General features: G+C 39.3%; 1 protein-coding gene and 1 pseudogene across 2 annotated transcripts in view; one reads left to right on the forward strand and one right to left on the reverse strand.

Moving 5' to 3' along the window:
• ACOT12 (acyl-CoA thioesterase 12) overlaps positions 1-12,884 on the reverse strand; it is a 31,435-nt gene extending 18,551 nt beyond the window's left edge. The window contains exons 1-6 of one of the 2 annotated variants that reach the window (XM_036409514.2): positions 12,766-12,884; positions 12,585-12,687; positions 9,517-9,586; positions 5,657-5,717; positions 5,032-5,133; positions 1,312-1,447 (exon numbers count right to left, since the gene is read on the reverse strand). In XM_036409514.2, coding sequence (XP_036265407.1) covers positions 1,312-1,447; positions 5,032-5,133; positions 5,657-5,717; positions 9,517-9,586; positions 12,585-12,687; positions 12,766-12,789 — 496 coding nt within the window. In that variant the 5' untranslated portion in view covers positions 12,790-12,884. Of the gene's footprint in view, positions 1-1,311; positions 1,448-5,031; positions 5,134-5,656; positions 5,718-9,516; positions 9,587-11,457; positions 11,561-12,584; positions 12,688-12,765 lie in introns of those variants that run through there. The other variant, XM_045571685.1, reaches the window with a different exon arrangement.
• Positions 12,885-23,814: 10,930 nt separating this feature from the next.
• On the forward strand, positions 23,815-24,688 carry LOC118702937 (annotated as a pseudogene).
• The last annotated feature ends 238 nt before the right edge of the window (positions 24,689-24,926 follow it).

The raw sequence follows: 24,926 nt of genomic DNA on the forward strand, positions 1-24,926 counted from the left end.
AGCCAGGTTCTTTGAAAGGACAGTCTTTAACTGTTGTTCTAATCCTACCCAGGAATGGGGTCCTCTCAAATAACAAAAGTAATAATAGCATTTTCTACATGCCTGACACTGTTATCAAGAATCAATCTGTGTTAACTCATTTAATCCTCACACAAACCTATAGAATAAGAACCATTATTATCCTCATTTTACAGTTCTTATCATTTATTTTTAACCTTGCATCAGCCAGCTGGGAAAAACAGAGCAAAAAGGAAACTCACTCTTCTCAGCACAGTAAATAAATGATGAAGTCAACTTGGTAATAGGCATTGTCTTTAAAAGATCATCCATGAGTAGAAGCCTTTGAAAAACTCAAAGGTTGTCTGTGAGGTGGTCCCAGGACCATGATGATGTCACATGGGAAAGAATAAAGCTAGCAGGTGTCAGTCACCCCTGCCTCTGCCTTTCCTCCCTCCTCTGGCCTTCACTCTTCCTCCTTCTCCTTGTCTACATTCTTACCCTGACCCTTTCTGTCTTCTCCTTCCCTTGTCTTTTTCTGTGCTGCTTTCAGAGCCAAGGGGAAGGGGGGACCCTCTGTGAGCCTCTTCACCCTCCTGCAGTGGTGATGAGAGGGGCTCGGGCTGGCTCACTCATTTCTCTCTTTGCTCTCCACCGCAGGCCATCTTCCTCGGGGCTGCAGGAGATGGGAGTCAGATAGGAAGGACAGATGAGGGGCAAGGAGGACTTCCTTTCCCTGCCATTCAGGCCCACCAGGCCTCCAAGAGCCCAGGAAATCACTGCCAAGAACTGAGGAACTTTGGCTCATCATAGTGCTACTGTGGAAGAGCTGAGGAATGGGAGTAGAATCTTACCACTTTCATTCGTACCCCCTGCAATCTTTAGCCAGGTTCCTCACTACTCAGTTTCAGGTTTTTCCTCTGTTGAGATTATATGAGGCTCATATGAAATAACAGATGAGAGACTACTATGTAAACTGTGAAACAACAGATCAACGTAAGGCATTGTCCTTCCTTCCTTCATCTATCATTACTGAGCACACGGTTACTAATAAGAACAGCCTGGCCCCCACTGCCCTTCCACATCTCCCCTGCTGGAGATCCTCTGACTTAAAGCGGGGTTAGGTGTCAGCAGTTCTCTTCTGAATGGCCAGGCCCTTCCTTCTTCAGACACTGGATTTGCTGGAAAGAATTTCTAGCATCACCTGGACTGAATTGTAATAATAAGGTGAGAATAAGTGCGCCCTAAGGAAGGACCCTTCACTGTCACAGTCATATATCGATAGTTCAAGTTCCTCTAGGTAGAGGTACTGACCCTCAAACTTGCTGTTCTTCTCCATCAGGTTTTTAAAGGTCTCCTCATGCCGTAATCGCACTTTCCTTCTCTCAGAAGCCCGGTTATGTTCCACATGGTCTTGTTCAGTTAGAGGTATGACTGGTTTTAAATGAATCTAGAGAAAGAAAAACATTTACCTCTCATTGTGTTGTTAAATTATAAAAGCACAACATGACATTTGCAAAAAGCAAATGATATGCCATATTGTTTTCTAACTCAAAGTAAATAATTTATGGGTGTTTTCACACACATTTCATTTTGACTAAAAATTTTCCTTAAAAATATTTAGAAATATTTTTAAATTTAAAAAAATCAATACAATTATTTCTTTGTATAAGATATGCACTTTAAGCAGTTTTTCAAATATTATTTCCCCTGATTTTTAAAAAATTATCAGAACTACAAAATAAATTATTCAAATTAATGAATGAGGAGATGGACTTTGATGCCACTTAATTTTTATCAGGAAATGTTTTCTACCTGGCTGGTGTTTCTCAGTGGCTGAATGTGGGCCCATGAACTAGGAAGTCACAGTTTGATTCCCAGTCAGGGCACATGCCCAGGTTTCGGGCTTGATCCCCAGTAGGAGACGTGCAGGAGGCAACAAATCAGTATTTATCTTTTGTTGATGTTTCTATCTCTCTATTGATCTCCCTATCTGAAAAAAAAAAAAAGGAAAGAAAAGAAAAAAATGTTTTCTAACTTTTGCAAAGTTTAGACATCAAAGGAAGGAATAAAGACATCTTAAAGAAAGCTATTATTTACCAAGAAATATTCTCAATTTGGAAATTTCATCACATGATGAAAACATCATATATATATAAAAGTCCAGTGAGCAGAACAGCAGAACAACCAGAACGACTGGTGGCTATGACAGGCACTGCAGCAGTCAACCAGCCTAATCCAGGCTCCAATTGCCACCCCCACCTCTGCCAGCTTGGCTTCCAGCTCGGCCCCCATCACCCCAATTACGGGCGAGGCCAGCTGCCAACCACCAGTGGCCTCACGCCCCTGTTGGCCCAGCCCATTGGGCCCCCACCTGGGTGGGCTGGCTGGACCCCACCCATGCACAAATTCATGCACTGGGACTCCAGTTATCTAATAAGCAAACTTAAAGAATCAATGTGTCAGAATCAAGCTTTAAACAACATCAAGAAGCCTGGAAAAACAAAACAAAACACAAAACATCAATACTACCAAGGGCTCAAGCTTCTTTAGAAATTCCTCCCTGCTGACCTGTGCGTGTCAGGAAGAGGCACCTTGCAGCTGCACTGTGGTAGCTCCATGCTTACTTCCAGGACACTAAAGGTCAGTGTTCACCCTTGGCCAAGATACGGATGAAGTATCTTGATTTATAATATACTGCTTCAAGTCTAAACTTCCTTGGACTGCCTTGCCTAATTCGTTTAGGAGTGGATAGACTGATAGCTTGCACTGGTGTAACTGCTTACACAACCTTGTTTTAGTAGGACAACCAGAGGGGCATAAAAAGGTCACCTTTGTAAACCAATGTAGATAAACTACATTTTGTGTGACTGAAGAGGACCCTGAGAGCAATGCCTGGCTGTCTTGAGCCTCCCTGCTGTTTGCCTGTGGTTTCTTTCTCCATCAGCGGACATTTGGTCTTGTCCAAAACATCCATGGAGACACCTGGTCCATGCCAAAAGGCCTTTGATATTTGGTCCTGTCCAAAACAACAACACTTACAAAATATCCCTGTGTTCAAAGAGTATATAATGTTTACTAGTATTTAGACTTTTGGTTTACAGGGTTAATCAATTTAAAATCGTATTGCCAATAGTAACCCTTCTTGCCTTGGTAGCCTCGTTGGTCATAGCACATGTGAAGGACCAAATATCTAGGAGCTTTTGGCGTAGAGCACATGTCCTGCAAGTTCTTTCTCCTGCTGTTCTTCCTCCTTTTAGGTTGAATGGGCTTTCCATGAGCATGCTCTATGGGGTCTTGTGAGTCCTTCAATGATCTGGCCTGTGCAATTGTAGGACTAAGCCTAGTTAATCATTGCCCATCATGTCCTGGAAAAAACTCACTTTGAACAGAGATCCAGGTAGGCCTTGTCTCTTCAAATCAAACACTGAGCTTTCACGGCTCTCTTTATGGTATTCTAAACAAGAATGTCACCAAGTGGAAAATAAATTAGTCTGGGAAACATGCTTTACAGTAAAGGTTATCCGAGCCAACCAATTATGGCAGGACCATAAGGCCCCTGACTTCCCAGAAATGCTTTCAGAAAAAACAGTTCTTCAGTCTCAGCAGAAACTGAAGTGTGGCTATTCCATTCTGTTTCCACGAGTTCCTGAAGTTGGCGTGAGAAGTCTACAGCTGGAGGGAAAATGATGGCCCTCTTTTCCTCCTTCATGTGTAGGAAGAAGTGGTTGGGGGGACTCCTTTCTGTCACTTGCTTTCAGATATGGGAACTCTGCACCCACTCCCACATTCTCTCACTCCCTAGAGTCTGGAGATTTCTGGGGACTTCAGAGAAAACAGAGTGGTTGGCAACACCTATCTCGACAAACTGAATTTCAGTAAACATAGGAGCTTTGGGATACTTTGTCAATGTATAGATTCCAAGTTTCTATGTGGACGATTCTAATTCAGTAGATCTGGGATACAGCCCAGAAAGCTGTATTTAAATAATGTAATAGCTTAAGTGAACTCCAGTTTGAAAAGCAATGCCTTTGGGCAATGTGAATTTGCCTGTGGTCTGTTTAATCTTGAGAAGAAAGTAAGGGAAGTGTCCAAGTGTACATAACTCAGGGCAATCTGCTACCTGGGACCATGGTGGGCTAACTCAGCTCGGCTCATCTCTGTGCCTCCCTGCTCAAGTGAGGCGTAGCTGTGGAGTGCGGTGCTGTCATTCTTTCTAATGAGTATAGTGGGAACATTGCTGGTCTCACCTCTAAGCTCTGAGGCAGTCTGAGAAGGACACTTTGGCAGAGTGAGAAGTACTGCGTGTCACTTTCAAAGTGGAGCCAGGAGAAGCCACGGTGCCCACCTCTGGAGCAATCCCTGCAGTGAAAGGCTTCGATTCTAAATTGAATTTTCACACTTAAAAATACTTAGACTAGATTGGGATCGTCCCTGCAGCATGATGCCTTTAAAAAGAGAAGCCAAGAAATGATAATGAATAAATCTCCAAAAGACTGTGGGAAAGCTGTCCTGGGCAAATGGCCAGGCTAGTCCACTGGGCCCATACATTAGGCCAAAATACTTCCTTTACGGGCGTTTTTACCCCATATGCCCTGGAGCTTATTTTTAAACTTTAATAACTCAGCAACTTTGACATCCTTCCTTCAGGTATAAAGAAGTGATTGGACCAAAACATGCAAGTGCTCACTAAATTGTTCTTGCTGAAATAAAAAAGATATTTTAACTCAACTGGGAGTTATATAACCCCAAAAGAAAAGAACTAAACCAGGAAGCAATATATATTTTTTTTTTTGAGAAACTGATATGACCTTTAGATAATTTAAAACACAGTATTTTTCCCTCTTTCACAAACTGGCTACATCTTTTGTCTAAGGTACTTAATACTATAACATTACCACAGACTGATCTTTTATGATAAATATTGATGAATAACAAATCTTGGGAAAGCATTTCTCATGCTAAGATGAATGTCTTTTTCCTAATAATCATTCTGATGCAATTTTTAATATGTCCTTCACACAGAAGATTTACCTTTTCTTTTCCAACTGGTTTGGCTACAAACGTAGAGAAGGCCACACTAACAAGTTTCTCAATGCCAGTGAACGTGTCCTGCACTGTGACCTTGATGATGATCTAAAATGAAAAGAAAATAAACATTCAGCCATCCAGACAACAGATGGGATTGCAGCACTCCAAATTCAGTTATGCTCGCCACCATTCTTTTTCTTTTGGTTTTTCAATGAAACTAGCATTTTAATCCATTCTTAAGCAATACTCTTGTTTTAATAATGTTCTATAGAGTTGGGAAAATAACTTTTCCCCCTGATTACAGAAAGATACATATTTGCCATGGAAAAGTTGGTAAATATAAAAATAAATAATAAAATTGGAATCTAACTATCCAGAGGAAATATCAGTAACAGTAATCCCACTGCTCAGATTTTCTTCCAGTTACATATATATGTGAAATATAAAATGTATATTATTTATTCACATATGAAATATGAAATGTCTGAGTCTGTGTATACATGCACACAAAATTACCATATTGCATTTACAGTTTGTGTCATTTTTTAAAAAGTTGGTATTATGTGATAAGCATTTTCTAATTTCATTATTAGCACCAACAGCCGGAAGTAAGGAAAGGGGCTCTTACCTCCATGCTTGTGCTGAATGCTCTAGTAACCTTTGCTTTGATGGTTATAACTTGTCCAACTCTAATAAACAACAACAACAAAAAAGGATCTCAGTAATCCGAGCATAGCTCATTCCAGGCTTAAAGGTTTAGTTAAATACACGTGCCATAGAGCAGTTTCACCTTATCACACTCATAATGTTTGTGCGTGAAAAATTCAGGTTAATGATAACATAGAAAAGACTGCACTAAAGACAGATGTCAATCACTGTGAACCACACATACGTTAGCCAACTATCTCTATTTAAACAGCAAAGGGCCTTGGCAAAGATTGTGTGCAAAACGACTTCCAAATCTGCAACAGATACTTTGACAATATGGCAGCTGTTTTCTTAAGAGAAACCAAAACAAACACATCAACGCAACCAATGCAATTGATATTTATTTTAAAATATTAGTTAACAACTAAGTAAATAAACTATACAAACAAGCTGGCCTTAAAACTGATCAGCTTTACTAAGTTTACAGGAGCCCTCCGTGCTGCAAGGTGATCCATTTACTCCACATTATTATTGATGATAATCTATATGTCATTTGAGGCCTACATTTAATGCTACCTCTGTCATGATACTCCGCTGATTTCCCAGTCAAAGTGCACTTTTTAACTACCCCAAAGAACTGAGTTTATATCTCATCCTGGGCATCTACCTATTATACTTTCTATTCTGATGATTATGTATTTATCTGACTCTCACCAGACTGAACAACTGCCATACTCCGGAACTGTGCCATTATCATTCGCATATCCTATTGAGCACAAGTAGTACTTTTCATATAAGCAATACATATTTGTGAATTTAAAAAATATCTAATATGGCTTACAATTCAATTATATGGTTCCCTATATATTGCTTTTAATTTTCTTTTTTTATAGTGCAGGTGGCATATAAAAAATACGAGTTCACTTTTTATCAACTAAGTGACCACAAATCCTTTTTGATAATACAAATGCAAATTGGCAAAACCATATTTCAATGATGAGGTTATTAGTTAAGCATAAGTTACAGAATTTAGGATTGGAAAGAACATGGCATTACACTGTACCACTGGCATTCCTAAATGTAATAATAGGTGCTTTCATCTATTCCCAAATAAGTTTGAATCCGCTTTAATTTATAATTTTGCTGATAAAAATACATATCAATATTTTGTACTTAGTATGTGAGATTAGTCAATGCATCTGGTTCTATTTAACTTAATTTTGTTTGTATATAAATAAATAAATGCCAAATAGATAAATGTAAGCAGTTAGGTTGGAGAGATGAACTAGGCATCTCATTGGATAAGACTACTTAGGGTTTAAAAACTGGTGACGGCTACCCCGTGCTCCTAGAGAACTATCCCAGACCAGAAACAAATAACCCGTTCTCTTCCTTTTTCTTGTAAATTCTGCTTATGACTTTAAGGATCAAGGAATTTCACATAAAACAAAACAAAACAACAACAAAACAACTCCAAGACTAGCCGTGGCTGGTGTGACTCAATGATTAGAGTGTCAGCCCATGCCCTGGAGGGTCATGGGTTTGATTCCCTGTCAAGAGCACATAAGTGGGTTACAGGTTCCTGGCCCAGGTTGGGATGTGCATGGGAGGCAACCAATCAATGTGTTTCTCTTGAATGATGTTTCTCTGCTTTTCTCTCTGTCTCTTTCCCTCCCTTCCACTCTGTCTAAAGATCATCCTTAGATGACAAAACACACACACACACACACACACACACACACACACACCAACCCACCAAACCAAGATTATACAAACATAAAATGAAAGAAATTAAGTAGAACCATATAATCCTAATTGATTAGAGTTATTAGTATAAACTCTTTTAAAAAAACATAATTCCTAGTTCTGTTCACTGAAAAGGCCTAAACATAATGACCAACTCTATATTGATGAGAATGTTTCCTGCCCAAATTGTGATCTCTACTTATAATTTCTTTTGAAGAAATTTCTGATTCTGAGTTTGTGTGAGGAAATGTATAAAATGAACCCATCTTGTCATGTCAGAAAGCAAAGGAGTTATTAAACAATTCTAACTTTGGGGTTATGTCCAAAATTCAGAGCCAAACTGAAGAAGTTTCCACTGTCCACAATGTCACAGGGCATTGTGAGCATCCATAAGAATAATAATATCAGAATTGAAATGCATCAATTATGTTAAAAATCATGGGCTCCTATTGATACTATCCTATATAATAAAAGGGTACTATGCAAATTGACTGAGTGACAGATGACCAATCACTATGACCACCAGGGGACAGATACCCAACGCAGGAGCTGTCCCCTGGTGGTCAGTGTGCTCCCACAGGAGGAATCACTGCTCAGACACAAGCTGGGCTGATGGCTGGTGAGAGAGAGAGTGTAGTGGAGGTGGTGGGACACTAACGGTGTCTGACATCCCCGAGGGCTCCCGGACTGTTAAAGGGTGCATGAATGTGCACAGGGACTATAGTATAAAGAGAAAGAATTAAGTCTATTTTTCCTGGACAAACTTTACTTCAGGGTAGCCAAGTAATCAAGAAGATAAAGGGTCTCTCTATACAAATATTTCAGAAGATAAGTGGAAAAAAAAAACACATAAAATTAGCATACTACTATTTTAACAATATCTAATAAAATAATGGTTCTAAATAATGGTCATTAGACAGTATATGCTCTTGACAGGAACTGGTTTTACCAAAATGTCAGGTCAATTTTTAGGCGTAACTATCAGTTTATAAGAAATACATGCTGAACAGGAATACAATGAGAAAATGCAAGATGTGGTAAATTCTTTAAGATAAATGACCAGGTGTGTTTACAAAATAAATTGCAAGTGAAACGAACAAAGGTAAAGTTATAAGTTAAAAGACATATCAACCATATTGGATCCTGATTCAATAAATGAATTGTTTAAATTAAAAACAATTTGAGACCATTGGAAATGACCATTTCTGTTAATGGTATAGTAATTATTATTACATGTTCTCTAAAAGAGCCTTCTCTTTTAGAAATATATACTGATAATGCAAACACAAAATGGCAAAAACATTTCAATGATGAGGTTACTAGTTAAGCCTAAGTTACAGATTGTAGGATGGAAAGTATGTAATAGGTATTTTATTACAATGTATGTTGGCATTGCCAAATTTAATAATGGTGCTTTATTTCCAAATAAGTGTGAATTTGCAGTGATTCTTAATTTTTACAGATGATCCCTTGGAATTATATCAAAATAGTCCAGGTGTGTGGGAATCTAGAGGGGAATTGATAAAACCAGAGTGTCCATGAGTTGATCGTTGTCATAGTTACTGGTAGGTGAAGGGTCTTTGGGGATACATGGAACTATTCTCTCATCTTTTGTGTATGTTTGAATATTTGTATATCTTGAAATTTTCTACATTAAGATATGGTAAGCACACACACACTCCCATACATAAAATGTTTTTCATAATTAAACATCTTTACTCAGATAAATTAATGTTTACCCAACAACCTAATGATGCCATTCACCATCACAGAGATACTTATTATCATTAATCATTCTCCTAGTAGAAGAAGGAGCCATTAGGAATCAGCTTTAAGAAACCCTGCTATGCCTTAGACCAGAATGCATATAAATACATAATGCAAGCAGCTATTTCTCAACAAAATCAGGACTGAATTTACAGTTAAGAAAAGTTTATTAAAAGTAGGTCCTGCAATTTTTTTACTGACTTACATTGGGTCAGAGGTTATTTATTTTGTTAAGAAATTGGTTACTGACTTAACACAATGAAGCTTACATGTTTTCAATGAACCTATACACTCAGGAGAAGGGCATGGAAGAGCAGTTCCCCTTACCTAGCTGTCTCCTCAAACTGAATGTCATCCACTGAGGCTGTGACACAGGAAACCCCAGCATGTTTCTCAGCTTTAAAAAAAAAAAAAAAAAAAAAGGCAAAAATGGGCTGCATTAGTAATGTTTGAATAGTTCAGCCTAGGGGAAAAGGAGTACAATTCAAGTGGATTTATTTTAGTAACCCATCCTCTCATTCAGTATAAGACTCCTGTGCCCACACTCTGGATTGTCTGAATCAGAGCCGCTCCTTTGCTGTGGAAGTTATATTTCCGCTGCATTAAAGTTAGTGTAGTTCCTTCTTTGATTTAAAATTCAATACCAGGACTCAGCATATCAAGTTATTCAAATAGCAATTTTAGTAACTTGGTGCCAGCTTCGAAAGTTTTGCTAGGTACTACCTTCCTTTGGTTTTCAACACAAAGCATCAAAGCTGTATCCATTATCCCACACGACCAGCAGCTAAAGGTAGTTAAGCCACTTAGCCAGCGTAAGCACTGAGGTATGGGAAACCTTGAGAGCACACCCCAAATCACAGAGGAACTTCTCTGGACACCAGAGACACACAGTAGGTATTTAGTGAATGTTTGTTATTTTTTACTAGTAGGTTCACACCAAACTCGCTGTGCATTAACTATATTGCAGGAGGAGAGGACTGACGAGGGTGGAGCGATATTAGGGAGGAACTCCAGTGATTTTGATGTTCTATGTCTGCATTTAATTTGTTGAGAGAGTTTAATTGTTGGTTTCACTTTACACAAAAATATCAGATTTCATTCTCTTTGGGAACATTTTGGACATGTGCTTCTGCCAGAATTTGACTTTGAGGAACAGTCACTTAAAACCCAAACAGAATGCATAGGCTCTTTAAGAACTTTTAACCCCATTTTGGGGACTTCACTCCTGGTGCCACATTATGAAAACAGTGAATTACACTGAATTTGTATGCTTTGTGGGTTACTTTAACTGCAGTGTATAAGCAGTAAGAAAATCTAAGTATTTAAAACACTCCTCCCTATGATTCAATTCTGTGTAAAACTGGACATTCCGTTTTTACTAGTTGGAAAATAACTGTTCTTCTAAACATGAACATAACATGAAAACTAACACAGCAGAACTCAGTGATGGAGAGGGGAGGATGAGCTTCCCACCTATACAATTTAGTGAGAGGAAGAATACATAAAAACATCAGAGTATAAACACAGGGCGAGCAAAAGTAGACTTACAGTGGTAACACAAATAAATACTGCAATCATTAATAAAGAATAACGTAAGGATAATCTGTGTTTTACATAGTCACAACTGGAAACCTACTTTTGCTCACCCTCTACTTACTGTGGCATCAATTTAATTCAGTGTATCAGACTTTTGTCAAGTTCCCAGAGACTTATCTGAATCAGTCCCATCTTTTTCCAAGTCTATTCAGTGGCAGAGGGCCAGCCACCGTCATTGACCTTTTAGTGCTTTAAGATTTCCAGAAAACTAATGGGCCCTTGCAGATATATTCTGCAAAACATTGACTAATAACACTCATTCTCACTACCTGACACAAGGGAATGGGTGTTGAGCTTATGAAACTATTCTTGCTAATAAAGTGTTATCATGTACATCAACATGTTACCAATTTTGAATGATTTAAATGATAATCAAAGTGCAATAACTAATAAAAGACAATTTTTATTGTATATATCAGGTATCTATTAAGTATCTGTAGCACCATACTAGATTGCACTAGGGACTAAGAAGCAAAGAACTATGGTAATAGCATTTGTTAAGCATTTATTATTGGCCAGGCCCTGAGCTAAGAAGTTAAGCATGCCCATTGCATGAGGCTGGTACAATTATTAGTTCCATTTTACAAATGAAGAAATTTTGGCCTAGAAAGTTTGGCTCAAATAAAGTCTTACAAATACGTATTCTCCACCGCAGGTTTGGACATTTCTTACCTCAGTGGTTTAAGTTGGGAAGGGCATTGCGATAGATAAAGTTGACCAGTGGGTACATATGTCAACGTGGTTGGAAGACTTCTCTAAGGAAGTGACATCTAAGCTGAAATGTAACGCATGGGAGGGGCCAAGAGAAGAATATAAGGGCAAAAGGAAAGTCAGGCCCAGAGGACGGAGCAGAGGCCACAAGCGGATGGCAGAAACAGGCCTGAGAAGCGAGTAATCCTCTTTCACCAGACAGCAAAGCGATGTGCAGAAACATAACCAATACCACTCCTTTAAGCAGTTGTGACTGTTGTGACTGTTGAAAATATAGTTCTTTTTTTTTCAATAAAAAAATATGTAATGGATTCGTTCCTGTTCCTTTTCAATGAATTCAATTTTTAAAACTTTCGAATAAGCTGAATATGGATAAAAATAACCCACCTAAACAGAAGCTTTCTGGGGTCCTCATTTATACCGGGCGGTACAGGAGTCCTAAGACTAAACTGTTTGAGAACTACTGGCCTAGGGCAGTGTTTCCCAAACTTCTCTCATGATGAGAATCACCTGGCGGAGTTGTTAAACTACAGATTCCTGAATCCCAACTAAGAAGTGCTAAACTAGAATTTTTGGGAGCATATAGGTAAAATTGTATACTTAATTGTATACTTAACTAGTGCTCTAAGCTTAGTTGGGATTCAGGAATCTGTAGTTTAACAACTCCACCAGGTGATTCTCATCACGAGAGAAGTTTGGGAAACACTGGCCTAGGTCATTCCCAGCGTTGGATGAACTGGCTTAATTAATCATGATGGTCCTGGCTGCTCAGGGCTCACAAGTCAAAACATCCCTCTCTCCTCACTCACACCTGGTCTTGGGGCGGCTGGGGAGCCAGACGGGGGCTCCCGCACCGCCCCCCCCCCCCATGGGTCATCCAGGATCCTCCCTAGTCCTGCCACCCTGCATCCCGCCATCCGCACCCTCACACCCCAGCCCGCCTCCTAGTTCCCAGACACCCCGCCATCCAGGACCCTCCCCTGTACCCTGAGCTCCCCCTTCCCCCACTCCCCTTACCTTCCGGCCCGGACAACCCCACCGTCCCCCATTCTGGACCCCTTCCCGCCCGCCCGGCCGCCGCGCCCTACCTGCCAGGCAGGCGGTGGTGTCGATCCACTTGAGCAGCTGCCCGGCGCTCAGCTCGCCACGGGCGTTGGCGTGCGCCGGCTGGATGGCCTGGCTCATGTGCACCTCGCGGGGCGCCGGCTGGATGGCCTGGCTCCTGTGCACCTCGCGGGGCGCCGGCTGGAGGGCCTGGCTCCTGTGCACCTCGCGGGGCGCCGGCCGCTCCATCAGTCCCCGGGGGAGACAGAGGAGGGGAGAGAGGCCCCTCCGCCGCCGCGCGCCTGGCCAGCGCCGGGCCGCCCGGACCAAAGGGCACCCGGGCACCGCGCCCTGGCCCCCGGCCCGCTCCCTGCCCGCCCGGCGCCGGGCGCTCGGGAAAACGAGGTTCAGGTGCCAGGAATACCGCCCCAACATCGGGAGGAGGGCGAAGGCGAGCTCTCTCCTGCTTCAGAAGTTAAATCCGGGGGCAAACTAGGTTGGCAAAGCCACGGAGAGCCTGGCTTTCCCACCCGAAAGGGAGGAAAGCAGTGCTCAGCGCAGAGGGGCGCAGAGGATTAGATGGGATAGTGTAGGAAACTCACCGCACCTGCCTGCCTGTTTACGGGGTGAGTAAATAGTGAGGCCTGAAGAATCCGACAGGTGATGAAGAGTTAAGAATTGATTATGCTGAGTGAAATAAGCCAGGCAGTGAAAGAAAAACACCACATGATCTCACTCATTTGTGGGTAATAAAGAACATTATAATGGTTCCAAATAACCCTTTGTTGTTGATCGATCATTTTGTTATAAAATTACCCCTGCTGCTAAACGAACAACAAACAAACGTCCTGAGTTTTGCAGACACATCAGAGTCACTTAACAAACTAAGGCAACCTTTTGGTTTTAATCTAGAGAATTTATGATACCAGCAAATCCCAAGAGAATCTTCTTCATGGAAGACAAAATCTAGAACATTAGATGAGAGTGTTCATTCTCAGCCTTTAGCACATAAAAGCTACTACATTTTTCCTAGAGCGGGAGTCACTGGCTGTACAAAGCAGTTCGCATTAAGGAAGGGGTGACATCAGAAAACCACCAGCGTACAGTATGGTTCACGGATGTCATATTGTTAGGAGCCGCTGCCCCTGGGAGAGCATTTATGAGTGAAGAGACATAAATGCCCAGAGAGCTGAAGCAACACGCCAGGCATGCAGCTGACTGAAGAGGAGCAGCTGACTGTCCAAAGCAGCTGACCACAAAAGCTAACGGACCCCAGCGGATGGTTGTGCTTTTTCACCCCTTGTGTAGGTGGCCTGCCAAGCCCCTGCCTGGAGATATCAGAATGGAGAGTCTTAAGTTTCCTTGACCTGTTAAAGATTTTTTTTTTCCAACGAAAAAAAACTTGATCATCTTCAGAATCCTCTCTGAGTAGGTTTCCATCCCATATCAGCATAAGAATTAGATGCAGTCAGTTAGGCAAGTATGAAGTTTGTCTTTTATAAAAAGCACAAAAATAACCTTTCTAAGCAAACAAATGAAAGTTTAGGCTGCCAATATGGCCCTCTCATGCAGTTATATAATTATTTCAATGACAATGTTATTATTCCAATCTCTTTTGACCCTCCTCTTTGGAAAACACCATTAGAGTTCTTAATACTATTTTGGCAGATTAGATTATTGTTCAGTGAATATCGACTCCATTTTCTGTGAACTCCATGGGAGGCATTTAAGCAGGTTGTGCTTGGCCACGTAACTTGCTTTGGAATGGAGAGTGGGGAAGTAAAAATGTATCAGTTCCAAGCCAAGCCCTTCCAGGCACTACATGTTCTTGGGAATGTCTGACCTCTGCCATGAGGAGATTATGTGCCTAAATAGCCCTTCAGCATCTGGGTGCCAGGCTGAGTTCCCATTTTGCAGAGCGATTCTAGCCAACCTGCAGATTTCCAGCCTGAAGCTGAACCACCGAGCAGACCTAAGACTCGGGAAGGAGACATTACTTACTGTATGTCACTGTGATTAGAGAGTTATACACCAATAACTGATGGTTCCATGCATGAATTTCATTTATTAATATTTTAGGAAATTTATTAAGTTACTGAAAATAGAATTTGTGTTTAGGTTGAGTTGTATTATTTGGGTTTAAAAACCACTGACAAAGTGGCAGTATTACATATATGCTCATATACTTGGTTTCTGTTAAACTTGAGGAATTAAAAAAAATTTTTTAAGCACAGGTGTGAGAAGTTGGCTTTCCAAAGTGATTATCTGGAAGGGGACAGCTTGTATCTGCATCTGTATGTTAGGGATGTTTGATAAAAAAGCAGACACAGTACACAAACTCACTATTGTGTTTTCCCATATGTATTATCTCCTATTTACATGTCTTTTGACTATGGTTTCATATCTTTTGTTGGTTTCACACTGATTTTCATTTTAATAGCCTCAGCCTACAACCACCATTCTTATGTCTTCTGAATGGTCTCTTTTTCCCGTGCACAATGAAAATGTCATTTTTGCTATTATGTTTGAAGGAAAGGCTTCCATTTTCTATTTCTGTTTAGAGACATCTTTTGAAGATGAGCAGAATGTGAAGCCAGCTTGATTTTTAAAGGTCATGCACGACGCAGGAAAGCTGATTGGGACGTGTGTGGCAAGTATGATAATGAGAACATCTTCAGAATGTTGGAGTGGAAAGGAAGCCGGACAGTCTGACCTCATTCTGGAGAAGGAAAACAAAGTGTTTGCCTCGAGTCCCACTGCAAGGTAGTGATCCGGCTTTGGGGAAACTGAGAGCAAGAAGGATGAAGTATAAGAAAAGAGAACAAAGTGCTTCTGCCAGAAACAAACCCTCCAACACGAATCGGAGAGCAAGCAGTTTATCTGGGACGGGAAACGGGCTCTGAGGCAGAGCTTCGCCTCAGTAGGACATTAGGACGCTGTCAGCTGGTGATGGATGCTGGGATGGTGAGCGCTGGAGGGATGCAGGCAAGGCACCGAGAGCCTGGGTCCTTCACTGCTCTGCACATCAGAGGCCGCTGGGAGCCTTCTCATTTTAGGAGGCGAATCCCAGGCAGAGGGTTAGGAAATTTAAAGTATTTCATGTAGAAAGACTTTCATACGCAATTCATAAAAGAAGTACTGTAAGGGAATGCTAGATCATAGCCCATGTCAAGGATTTTTTATATTTGCATTTTTGATTTTGGTTTGTAGTTTTTCCCTTCTGTTTTCTCTTTCTTTCTTTCTTCCCTTCCCGACCTCTGTTTTTGTCAATCTGGAACCAGTTTTCATTTTCATAACCTTGCCCCTTTGAAGGTTACAGGCCAGCTATTTCTCAGCTTGGGTTTGCCTGCTATCTTATCATAGCTAGATTAAGTTTATGCATCTCCGGCAGGGATGTTAAGGATGATGCTGTGCATCTTACCTAGTGGTGCACAGTGTGAAATGTCCCGTTTTTGATGATGTTCATTTTGGTCATTTCATTAAAATGGTGTCTCCAAGTTTTTCTCCTGGAAATTGCCCTATTCGTAGTTAAGAAACATTTTGTGTGGAGGTTCATTGGGAATTATGTAAATATCCATTCCTTAATAAATTTTTTGATTTGTTTATTCATTTATTTTTATTTCTATGGATCCATGGTTTCTTATTTTATTCACAAGCGTGCCCACCCACAGAGGTACTAGACTTGGCCATGACCTGCAGCGAGGCCGAGCCTGCGCTTTATGTGAGTGAAGGGCACAGGTCTCACATGGCAGAGCAGCAGGTGGGCACCCACAGAGCAGTGCTGTACTCCGAGGGACACTGAGCCAGGGTGTGGTTCCCGGGAGTGGTGCTGGCAAGCTACAAGGAATCTGGGGAATTTGATTCAGGATGAGGAATTTCCTGGTGACAAATGGGTAATATTTATCCCCAATAGAAAGCATCAATCTGCCCTGAAGAGACCGTCAGATTACATTCTAGGGATGAAACAAGATTAGTTCTGACAGGTATATAGATCCTCAAAGAATGCGCAATAACTCCTCATAAAACAGCCTAAAAGCATTCTTTCTGACAGTTTGACATTTTGTAAAAAGCCTTTATGATTGAGCATAATATCCTGTCTTAATTTTATAATTGTTTAATACAAGCATGATTTTTTTCTTCAAAAAGATTAATTAATCTAATTATTCAACACAGATTGTTTTGCAAGTCTAATCCTGTGTTGACCAGACCCTGGGCTAAGCATAAGGGAGGGCTCCTGTTCTCCGGGAACTCTTAGTCTGGTGGGGAGGACAGATGAACAAACCAGGAGTGTGCTGAGGGAAGGGGGTAGAAAAGGTACAGTACACAGTACCCTGTGGATTCAGAGGGGAGGCTCTCCTCCACCTGGCCATCCCCAGACAGTCTTCATCACTCTGTCAATTAAGCAGCAGGACCCAAGCATCCTAAGCAAAGAGTACTGCTTTAGGGCTCCCAGAATTGACTGGATATGAAAAGGCAGGCAGTGGGAAGGAGCAAAGATTATGCTGCAGGCTGGGGAGCACAGCAAAAGTTGCTTATGAAGATTCTGGTATGGTCCAGTCCCTGCTCCCCCCTTCCTCGTGGAACTTGGTCAAGATGGAAAGTCCTGGGAGAGAGCATCTACTTGGCTGAGCTTAAATAATACGTCCACCCATGACCCTAGGGCCGGGGAAGGGAAGGACACAGGGAGGGCTGAGATCTGTTCCTCTCAGTTTCAGCAGAGATGAGATAGGTGGCTGGCATTATCTTCTAAGATTAAACACAGAGGGAGAGAACTTATTCCTTAAAAAGAAAGTGAGTTCTAATTAGGAATGGAGAATAGAAGCTAGATACCGGTACATTTTAAAAATTACCAATGACTCATATAAGGCATGGGAAGACTATGGTTCAGTGGTTGAGCATTATATGAACCAAGAGGTTGCGGTTTGATTCCTGATAAGGACATATGCCTGGTTGTGGGGGGCACCTAGGAGGCAGATGATAAATGACTCTTCCTTATCATTGATGTTTCTCTCTCTCTTTTCCTCACTCTTCCTCTCTGAAATAAAGATATATTTTTTAAAAAGAATTATTTTCTGCTGTGTGATTGATTCCCTTAATACATTTTAACAATATTTATATTTAATTAAAAATAACTTTACATTAGATGGCCGTATTTTGTAGGTCAGAAAAATGTCGGAACTAATAAAGACAAATGTCTTTTGTTTTGTTTTGTTAATCCTCACCTGAGGATATTTTTCCATTGATTTTTAGAGAAAATGGAAGGGAGGGGGAGATACAGAGAGAAACATCGATATGAGAGAGACATATCGATTGGTTGATTGGTTGCCTCCCACACACACCCTGATCAGGGCTGGAGATTGAGCCTGCAACCAAGGTACATGTCCTTGACCAGAATCAAACCGGGACCCTTCAGTTCATAGGAGCAATGCTCTATCCACTGAGCCAAACCGGCTGGGGCAGGAGTTCCCTGTTGTGATTCCTGGTCAGGACACATATCTGGTTTGCATGCTCAATCTACAGTAGGGGGTGTGCAGGAGGTAGCCCATCAAGATTTCTCTCTCATCTATATTTCTCTCTCTCTTTCTCTCTCTCTTCCTTCCTGTCATAAATAAATAAAAAAATATTTAAAACAAATACTTCAGCATGCAAATCTTTGCGGAATCTTTTTCCAGGGGATATCCCACTTGTAGACAGATTTGATTAGGAGGAAGAATCCTGTGGGGGATCAAATCAACCCAGTGGCCAAGAGTTTTAGGTTTCCACAGCTAAACACAGCTGTACAATAACCTGCTGTGACCTTCTCCTCTGAGTTTGGGGTAATCTATTATGCAGTATAGGATCCAGCGGAGGACATATTCAATAAAGAGAATATGTTCTTCATTGCAAGCCTGTCCCTAAAAATTGTGGATCTTAGAGCAAAAGTCCAAATGGAGGCCCACACACACATCTAAATATTTAAGATTATAAGTACGTGAGCAAATTGTTAAATAAACTCTATTCTGTCCTCCCATCCAAAAAAAAAAAAAATACATTTATAATAACAAAATAGGAAGTTGGCAAAATAGAAAACTCAACTCAATTTATTATTACACATATCTGTTCTGTTGATGGGCTGGTGCTGTTTGGATGAGAATTTTACCCAGCTGCTATGCACCACCATTACAAATACTGTCCTAATTTCCAAGTATCTCCTGAGTCAGGAAATAGAACATGAAGAAAAGGAAGACAGTACTCCTGGGAAATAATTTGGTATGCAGTAGAATACTTAAAGTTTCAAGTTTTTAGTCAGCCAGTGTACCTTGTTGACTGAAATAGAGCAAAACTTTAATATTTTTCAAATTGGAAAAAGAAACTTAACAGTTTGTTTTAAGAAAAATATGATGTATATTTTGGCATTTTAAAATAAACACTAAATTTTTACTCACATAATAGAATCAATCTAAGAATTGTTTTCCTTGTAATCTTTCCAATCAAAATAGATTCATTATTTTGTTATTATTAGTAATTACAGCAACATTTATTGTTATGTGTACCAGGCATTATATAAAGTGATTTACATGCATCATTTCATGTAATTGTCACAGGATTGGTATAGGTACTATTAATGGTTTTCATTTTATATTTGAGAAAATAAGCCCAAACTTGTTTCTCAGATTCAATTCCTGGTTCTACCATTATTTTCCACTATGTGACTTTGGACAAGTACCTTGTCCAAATTAGAATTGAATCTGAGAAATCTGACTGCAGAGCCAACCTAATGCTTGAGATCATGATTATACTTTTCTAGGTATATTGTACTATTTTATTATTATATTTTATGTTATTATTATTATACTCTTATTTTTATAGTCAATCTGAAATTAATTTCATCCTTACAGTTTGTTTTACTAAACAACTATAACTTCAGAAATTCAGCATAGTTTATCAAAATGTTGTTTGCAAAATGAAACTTTATTCTAAAATGTACCTCAAAATGCAAGACACAGTACCACTGTAAAAGGCAAATGCATATGTATAGACAATGGTGCGACTTAAAAAATATGTTAGCCTTTTTAAGAAGTCTTCCCCAATAAAGACTTATGGGTTCAACATAAGGATTTTTTTCTGTTTCAAACAATTTAAATTATACAAAAAACCTCTAGCACAATTCCAAAAACATAGTCAAATACAAAACTATACACAACTGTGAATCCAAGTACAAAAGCAACATGTATATGTACATTTGTTGAATCTGTGCAGATATATAGAGTGCATCCAATTAATTGTAGTCTAATTCAGGACAAATAGTACAGCAACTAGAGAAAAAGATCCCCAACAAATCATAGAATGATGAATTAAGTCTTTAAAAAGTGTCTGTCAAAGGAGTTATTTCCAAAATCTCCCGTATAATCTGGCAACTGTCTCCTCTTTCTCTTCCCCTCCCTCCAAAATATATGATTCTGTTTACTCTGATGTTAACTATCGTATGGCTTAAGACTTTGGCCATTTTAATTAAGATTTTTCATTATATTTGCTTTCCTGCAAGATTTTTTTCATCAACATGGCTTCTACTTTCATATTCTAAACATCAGATACTAAAATCTCATTGCTACATCAGTGTATTATTGTGGTAGCTTTTTTCCGTCAAGTGGAATTTAAAGTTCTCAGCAAATGAATGAAAAAGTATATAGACAACCTTTACAGAAGATGACTTCATAAAAATAAATTTTTATACTTTAATACCTCAGTTCTTAAAATATTATTAGTTACCATGTCAGAGTTTTAGAGCTTAGATTTAATAAAAGTTCAGAATGTAGACAAGAGGACAGAAGTTAGAACTATAAAGATGTAGGCAAATATTTTTTTATTCTTGTTAAATATGTGAATGGGTTTAATTGATTGGGCAGGGGATATATTTAATCACATCACCTTCAACTCTCATCACCTCTTTTTTTAAAAAAATAATTTTTTCTTTCTTTAAGAATCTAAAATTATCTGAGAAGATTGATATTAGACTATTTCTCTGGTATTTTCAATGAGAACTGACTGTTAACATAGGCAAGTGAACTGAAAAATAGTGGTTAGTTTTCAGAAAAATCAGGTCCCCAAATTTGTTCTTATTGGAAGGGAAAAAAAAAAAGATTTAAAAATTATTTTTCAGATTATTTCTCTACTTCAATACAATTTTCTAACTATTAACAAGGTCTTATTTTGACATCAACAGTGCTAGATATAGCATTATTTGTAGGATTATCAAAATGTGATATAATTAAGAAGATATATTTTATCATTGTTACTTCTTTGAGAAATTTATAGTGCTTAGACATTTTTCAACTTAATATTATTATTTTAGAGGTGAACAAACTGAGGGTCAGAAAGAACATAAATAATGTGTTTAGAGTTGAATAGTGACAGCAAGACTGGCCCTATTCTGAGTGATGATACAGTGATCTGTCACTCTGTGATACTATCTAAACTGCTAATAAGAGGTCTTTTATTTCTTAAATTTTAAAGATTAAATATAACAATAAGCAAAACTAATAAAACTTTGAAAGGTAATATTTGAGTTGCTTTTTTCATTAGTTTGTATTTTGTTAGAGGTTATACATATTTCTCATTAGGAAATATATCTCAATTTTTCAGTTTGGGGTTAAACAGTAATAAAAGCAAGATAATTGAGGTTATTTCAAGCTAAAGAGCTTCTCCATAGCAAAAAAAAAAATCATCAAAATAAAAAAGCAACCTATGGAATGGGACAAAATACTTTCAAACCATATTGTATCTGATAAGGTGTTAATATCCAAAATATAAAAGGAACTCCTACAACTCAATAGCAAAAGTACTGATAACCCAATTAGAAAGCGAGCAAAGAACCTGAATAATTATGTTTTCAAAGAAGACATACAATAAACAAAAGGTATATGAAAAGGTACTCAATATCATTTTTTCATCAGGAAAATGCAAATCAAAACTATAATGAGATAGTAGGATAACACTTATTAAAAAATCAAAAGATGATTGTTGACAAAAATGTGGAGAGAAGGGAACCCTTATATACTGTTGATGAGAATGTAAATTGGTAAAGAATTACGGAAAACAGTATTGAGGTTAAATAGAGCTACCATAAATTAAAATTAAAAATAGAACTACCATATCATCAAGGTATTATCCATGGGAGTTGAAATCAGGATCTCAAAGAGACACTTGCATTTGCATATTCACTCAAGCATTATTCACAATAGCTAAGATATAAAAGTAACCTAAGTGTCTATTCATGATTAAATAGATAAGGAAAATGTGGTACATACATATAATACCATTATTCAGTCTTAAAAAAGAGGAAATCCTGGCATTTGCAACAACATGGATGAACCTGGACATTATGCTAAGTAAAACAAGCCAGAGACAGAAAGACAAATGCTGTATTGTTTTAATTATGTGTGGAATCTAAAACAGTCAAATCCATAGAAACAAAGAGTATTATGTTGATTGCCAGTGGTTGGGCAGAGGGGATAATGAGGAGGTGATGTTCAAAGGGCATAAAGTTTTGAGTACCAAAGATGAATAAGTTCTGGATATCTAATATACAGCATAGTGTCTATAGCTATATATATAGATATGCTTTATATTAATTTTTTTTCTAAAAGGGTAGGTCTTTTGTTGTGTTCTTTACACTAAATATGACACTACACATTTATAATACTTGAACAAAGCTCATTTATAAAATATTAATAGACATTTGTCTCAGTGTTATAATATATGTAGCATAAAGAAGCAGAACAAACTCAGGACCTTCAAGAATCATATGCTTACCTAATGACATGCTTAACATGTATCACTAGAAGCCAGTAATCATGTTTAATAAACAAAATACAGTCAGCTCATTGCTGAGCTCTGATTTTCTATGGGAGGCCTGATGCACAAAATTTGTGCAAGGGACTCGGTCTGGTCCTTGCAGCCCCAGCCAGCCCTCCCAGCCCCTCGCAGCCCCTCCCAGCCTCAGCTGGCCTTGGCAGCCCTGCTTCATCCAAAAGGTCATCTGAAAGGTCGTCTGGAAGGTTGTTTGGCTGTTTGGTCTAATTAGCATATTAGCTCTATATTATATAAACCTCTTTGTTTCTTTTCTTAAAAGCTGCTAAAACCCAGATAGCGAAGTTAAAAAAAAAAAAATCCCCCAAACAAAACCAAGCTAACACAACATGAACTATAAATTCCTAAAAACATTTTAATAAAGAATTAGAAGTTGGAAGTAAAATTAACAATTAGCTTACAAGTTTTGCGGTTGTTTATGGGAACTGACAGAGACTGCGGAGTGGGTACAGGGGGAGCAGTGGTGTGGTTCATTCTAAGGAGCTGCTGACATGAGCTATATTGACTGGAGGAATCACCTTCTGCTGAGACAGCCATAACTGTTTACTAACAGTGCTCCTACAATAGGCCTCCAGGGACACTGGGGAGGGTTCCAGCAGGAACAGATTGAGAAAGATTACTGCTAAATTGATTGGATGAACGATGGGTCTTGTAAAGATACCCAGTATAATTTTCCCCAAAGCAAAATATCTTGGAAGACTGCTTATTGGATAAATGAATTCTTTTATCAAGATGTAAAAAATTAATTTTTACAACTTGATAAAGTTGTAAAAAAAAGTAAAAAAAACCCTAAACAAACAAAAAATCCGCCCAGAAGTTGTGAGATGCCATTACTACTTTCCATAGGAGCTTAAGATCTGTATTGACTTGCGTTTTGAGTCTTTTTTGTCTTAACAATGTTTCTCAAAAGATTGGACTGTGTTCTTCCCAGTGCTTAAGTTATTCCTTGAGGAATAAAGTAGGTGTTTCAAGAATAACATTAATTCTTTTAAGCTAGTAGCTACTTATGAAGGCACATTAACTTTTTAATAATTCTAAATAGTACCTTAACTACAAAGATGAACTGTAGGTACTAGAGATAACAGGACTCTCAAATTCTCTCTAGAGAATATGGGGGGAGGAAAGGGGAAGAAAGAGAAAATTTAAGGCAATTTAACTCACAAAAATTAGGTGAATTTTGGCTAGGGGCTCCTGGCTGCACACAGTCAGGTGGGGCACAGAGGGCTGCAGTGTTGTGGCCTCGGCAGCTAGTGTGTAGTTGAGTCAGCTGTGAGATTGGATCTGGAGCTGCTGACTCAGCGACATAGCTGCAAGCGTCTGGGTTCTGGAGCCATGGACTGGCCTCCTCAGAGTTCAGCTGCGCTGCCGCTGCCGCTGCCGCGGTCCCCATCGCCATCCAGCTGGGCACTGATAGTGTCTGCCTCCGCCTCTGGGGCCATGGTGAAGCAGGAGCAGATCCTGCCCCTCGCCTCTCCCACAGACCTCCAATTCACAAATGTAGTCACTACAAATCTTAAGTTGTGAAATCCATCATATAGAAAAGTATGCTTCCAAGTGAAGACTATAGCACCTTTTCAGTGCTGGTGAGGCCCAAGAGTGGGATTCCTGACCCGGGGTGACTGTGACTGCTTCAGGAATGCTACCGCCTTTTGACTCTGCTCCCAGTGAAAAGAATAAATACAAGTTTATGGCGCAAACAATTTTTGCTCCACTAAACATCTCAGATATGGAAGCGGTGTGGAAAGAGGCAAAACCTGATGAGTTACTGGATTCTAAATTGAGATATTTTTGAAATGCCCAATGAAAACGATACATTGAATGACATGGGACCTGGCAAAGCTGTGCCTCTGAATGCATCTAAATCAGGTGGACTCACACCAAAACCATAAAGTTTCACTCATGACACTGAAACTGGGAAGCTCCTAGGAGAGTGTGAAGGACTTAAGGGAGAAATGATGATGCTAGCAGACATCTGAGATGAAGGCTTAAGGCTCAGAAGGGTAGCAGCCTTGGATGAACCTGGATCCACCTCAACTGCATCCTTCGGAGATGATGTTGCCAGGCCTTTTCCTTTCCTTCTTGCTGTAATTGTGGCCATTTTCATTGGGCTCTTTCTAGGGAAATTCATCTTGAAGACTGAAGCATGCAGAGTGCTATTTCTTTTATTTTCTCTTGACCAGAAAAAGATACACTTACCTACCATCTCATTGGTAGTATGGCCCATGGTGACCACTTTTTTGTGTGTATACAGTGTCATATAGGCTTTGCTTTTCTCTTACGGTTAGAAAATACAATAAATAAAAAACAACTGTTCAGCTACTGGACTAAGTATATATTATCAGATCATCACTAACAGATATCAGTCTTTTATGAAACTCATAAATTGTTTTTTTGTGTTTTTAAAATAAATCTTTATTGTTCATATTACAAATGTTCCTCATTCCTCCCCCCCCCCTTTGTGGTTTTAATAAGAGTTCAGGAATTACTCAGTCTTCTGAATGTTATTTTAATAAACCCTTTAAAAATTATCTGTTGCT

Source organism: Pipistrellus kuhlii, unplaced genomic scaffold (genome assembly GCF_014108245.1).
Source record: "Pipistrellus kuhlii isolate mPipKuh1 unplaced genomic scaffold, mPipKuh1.p scaffold_m20_p_4, whole genome shotgun sequence".
In the NCBI taxonomy this organism is placed as follows: Eukaryota; Metazoa; Chordata; class Mammalia; order Chiroptera; family Vespertilionidae; genus Pipistrellus; species Pipistrellus kuhlii.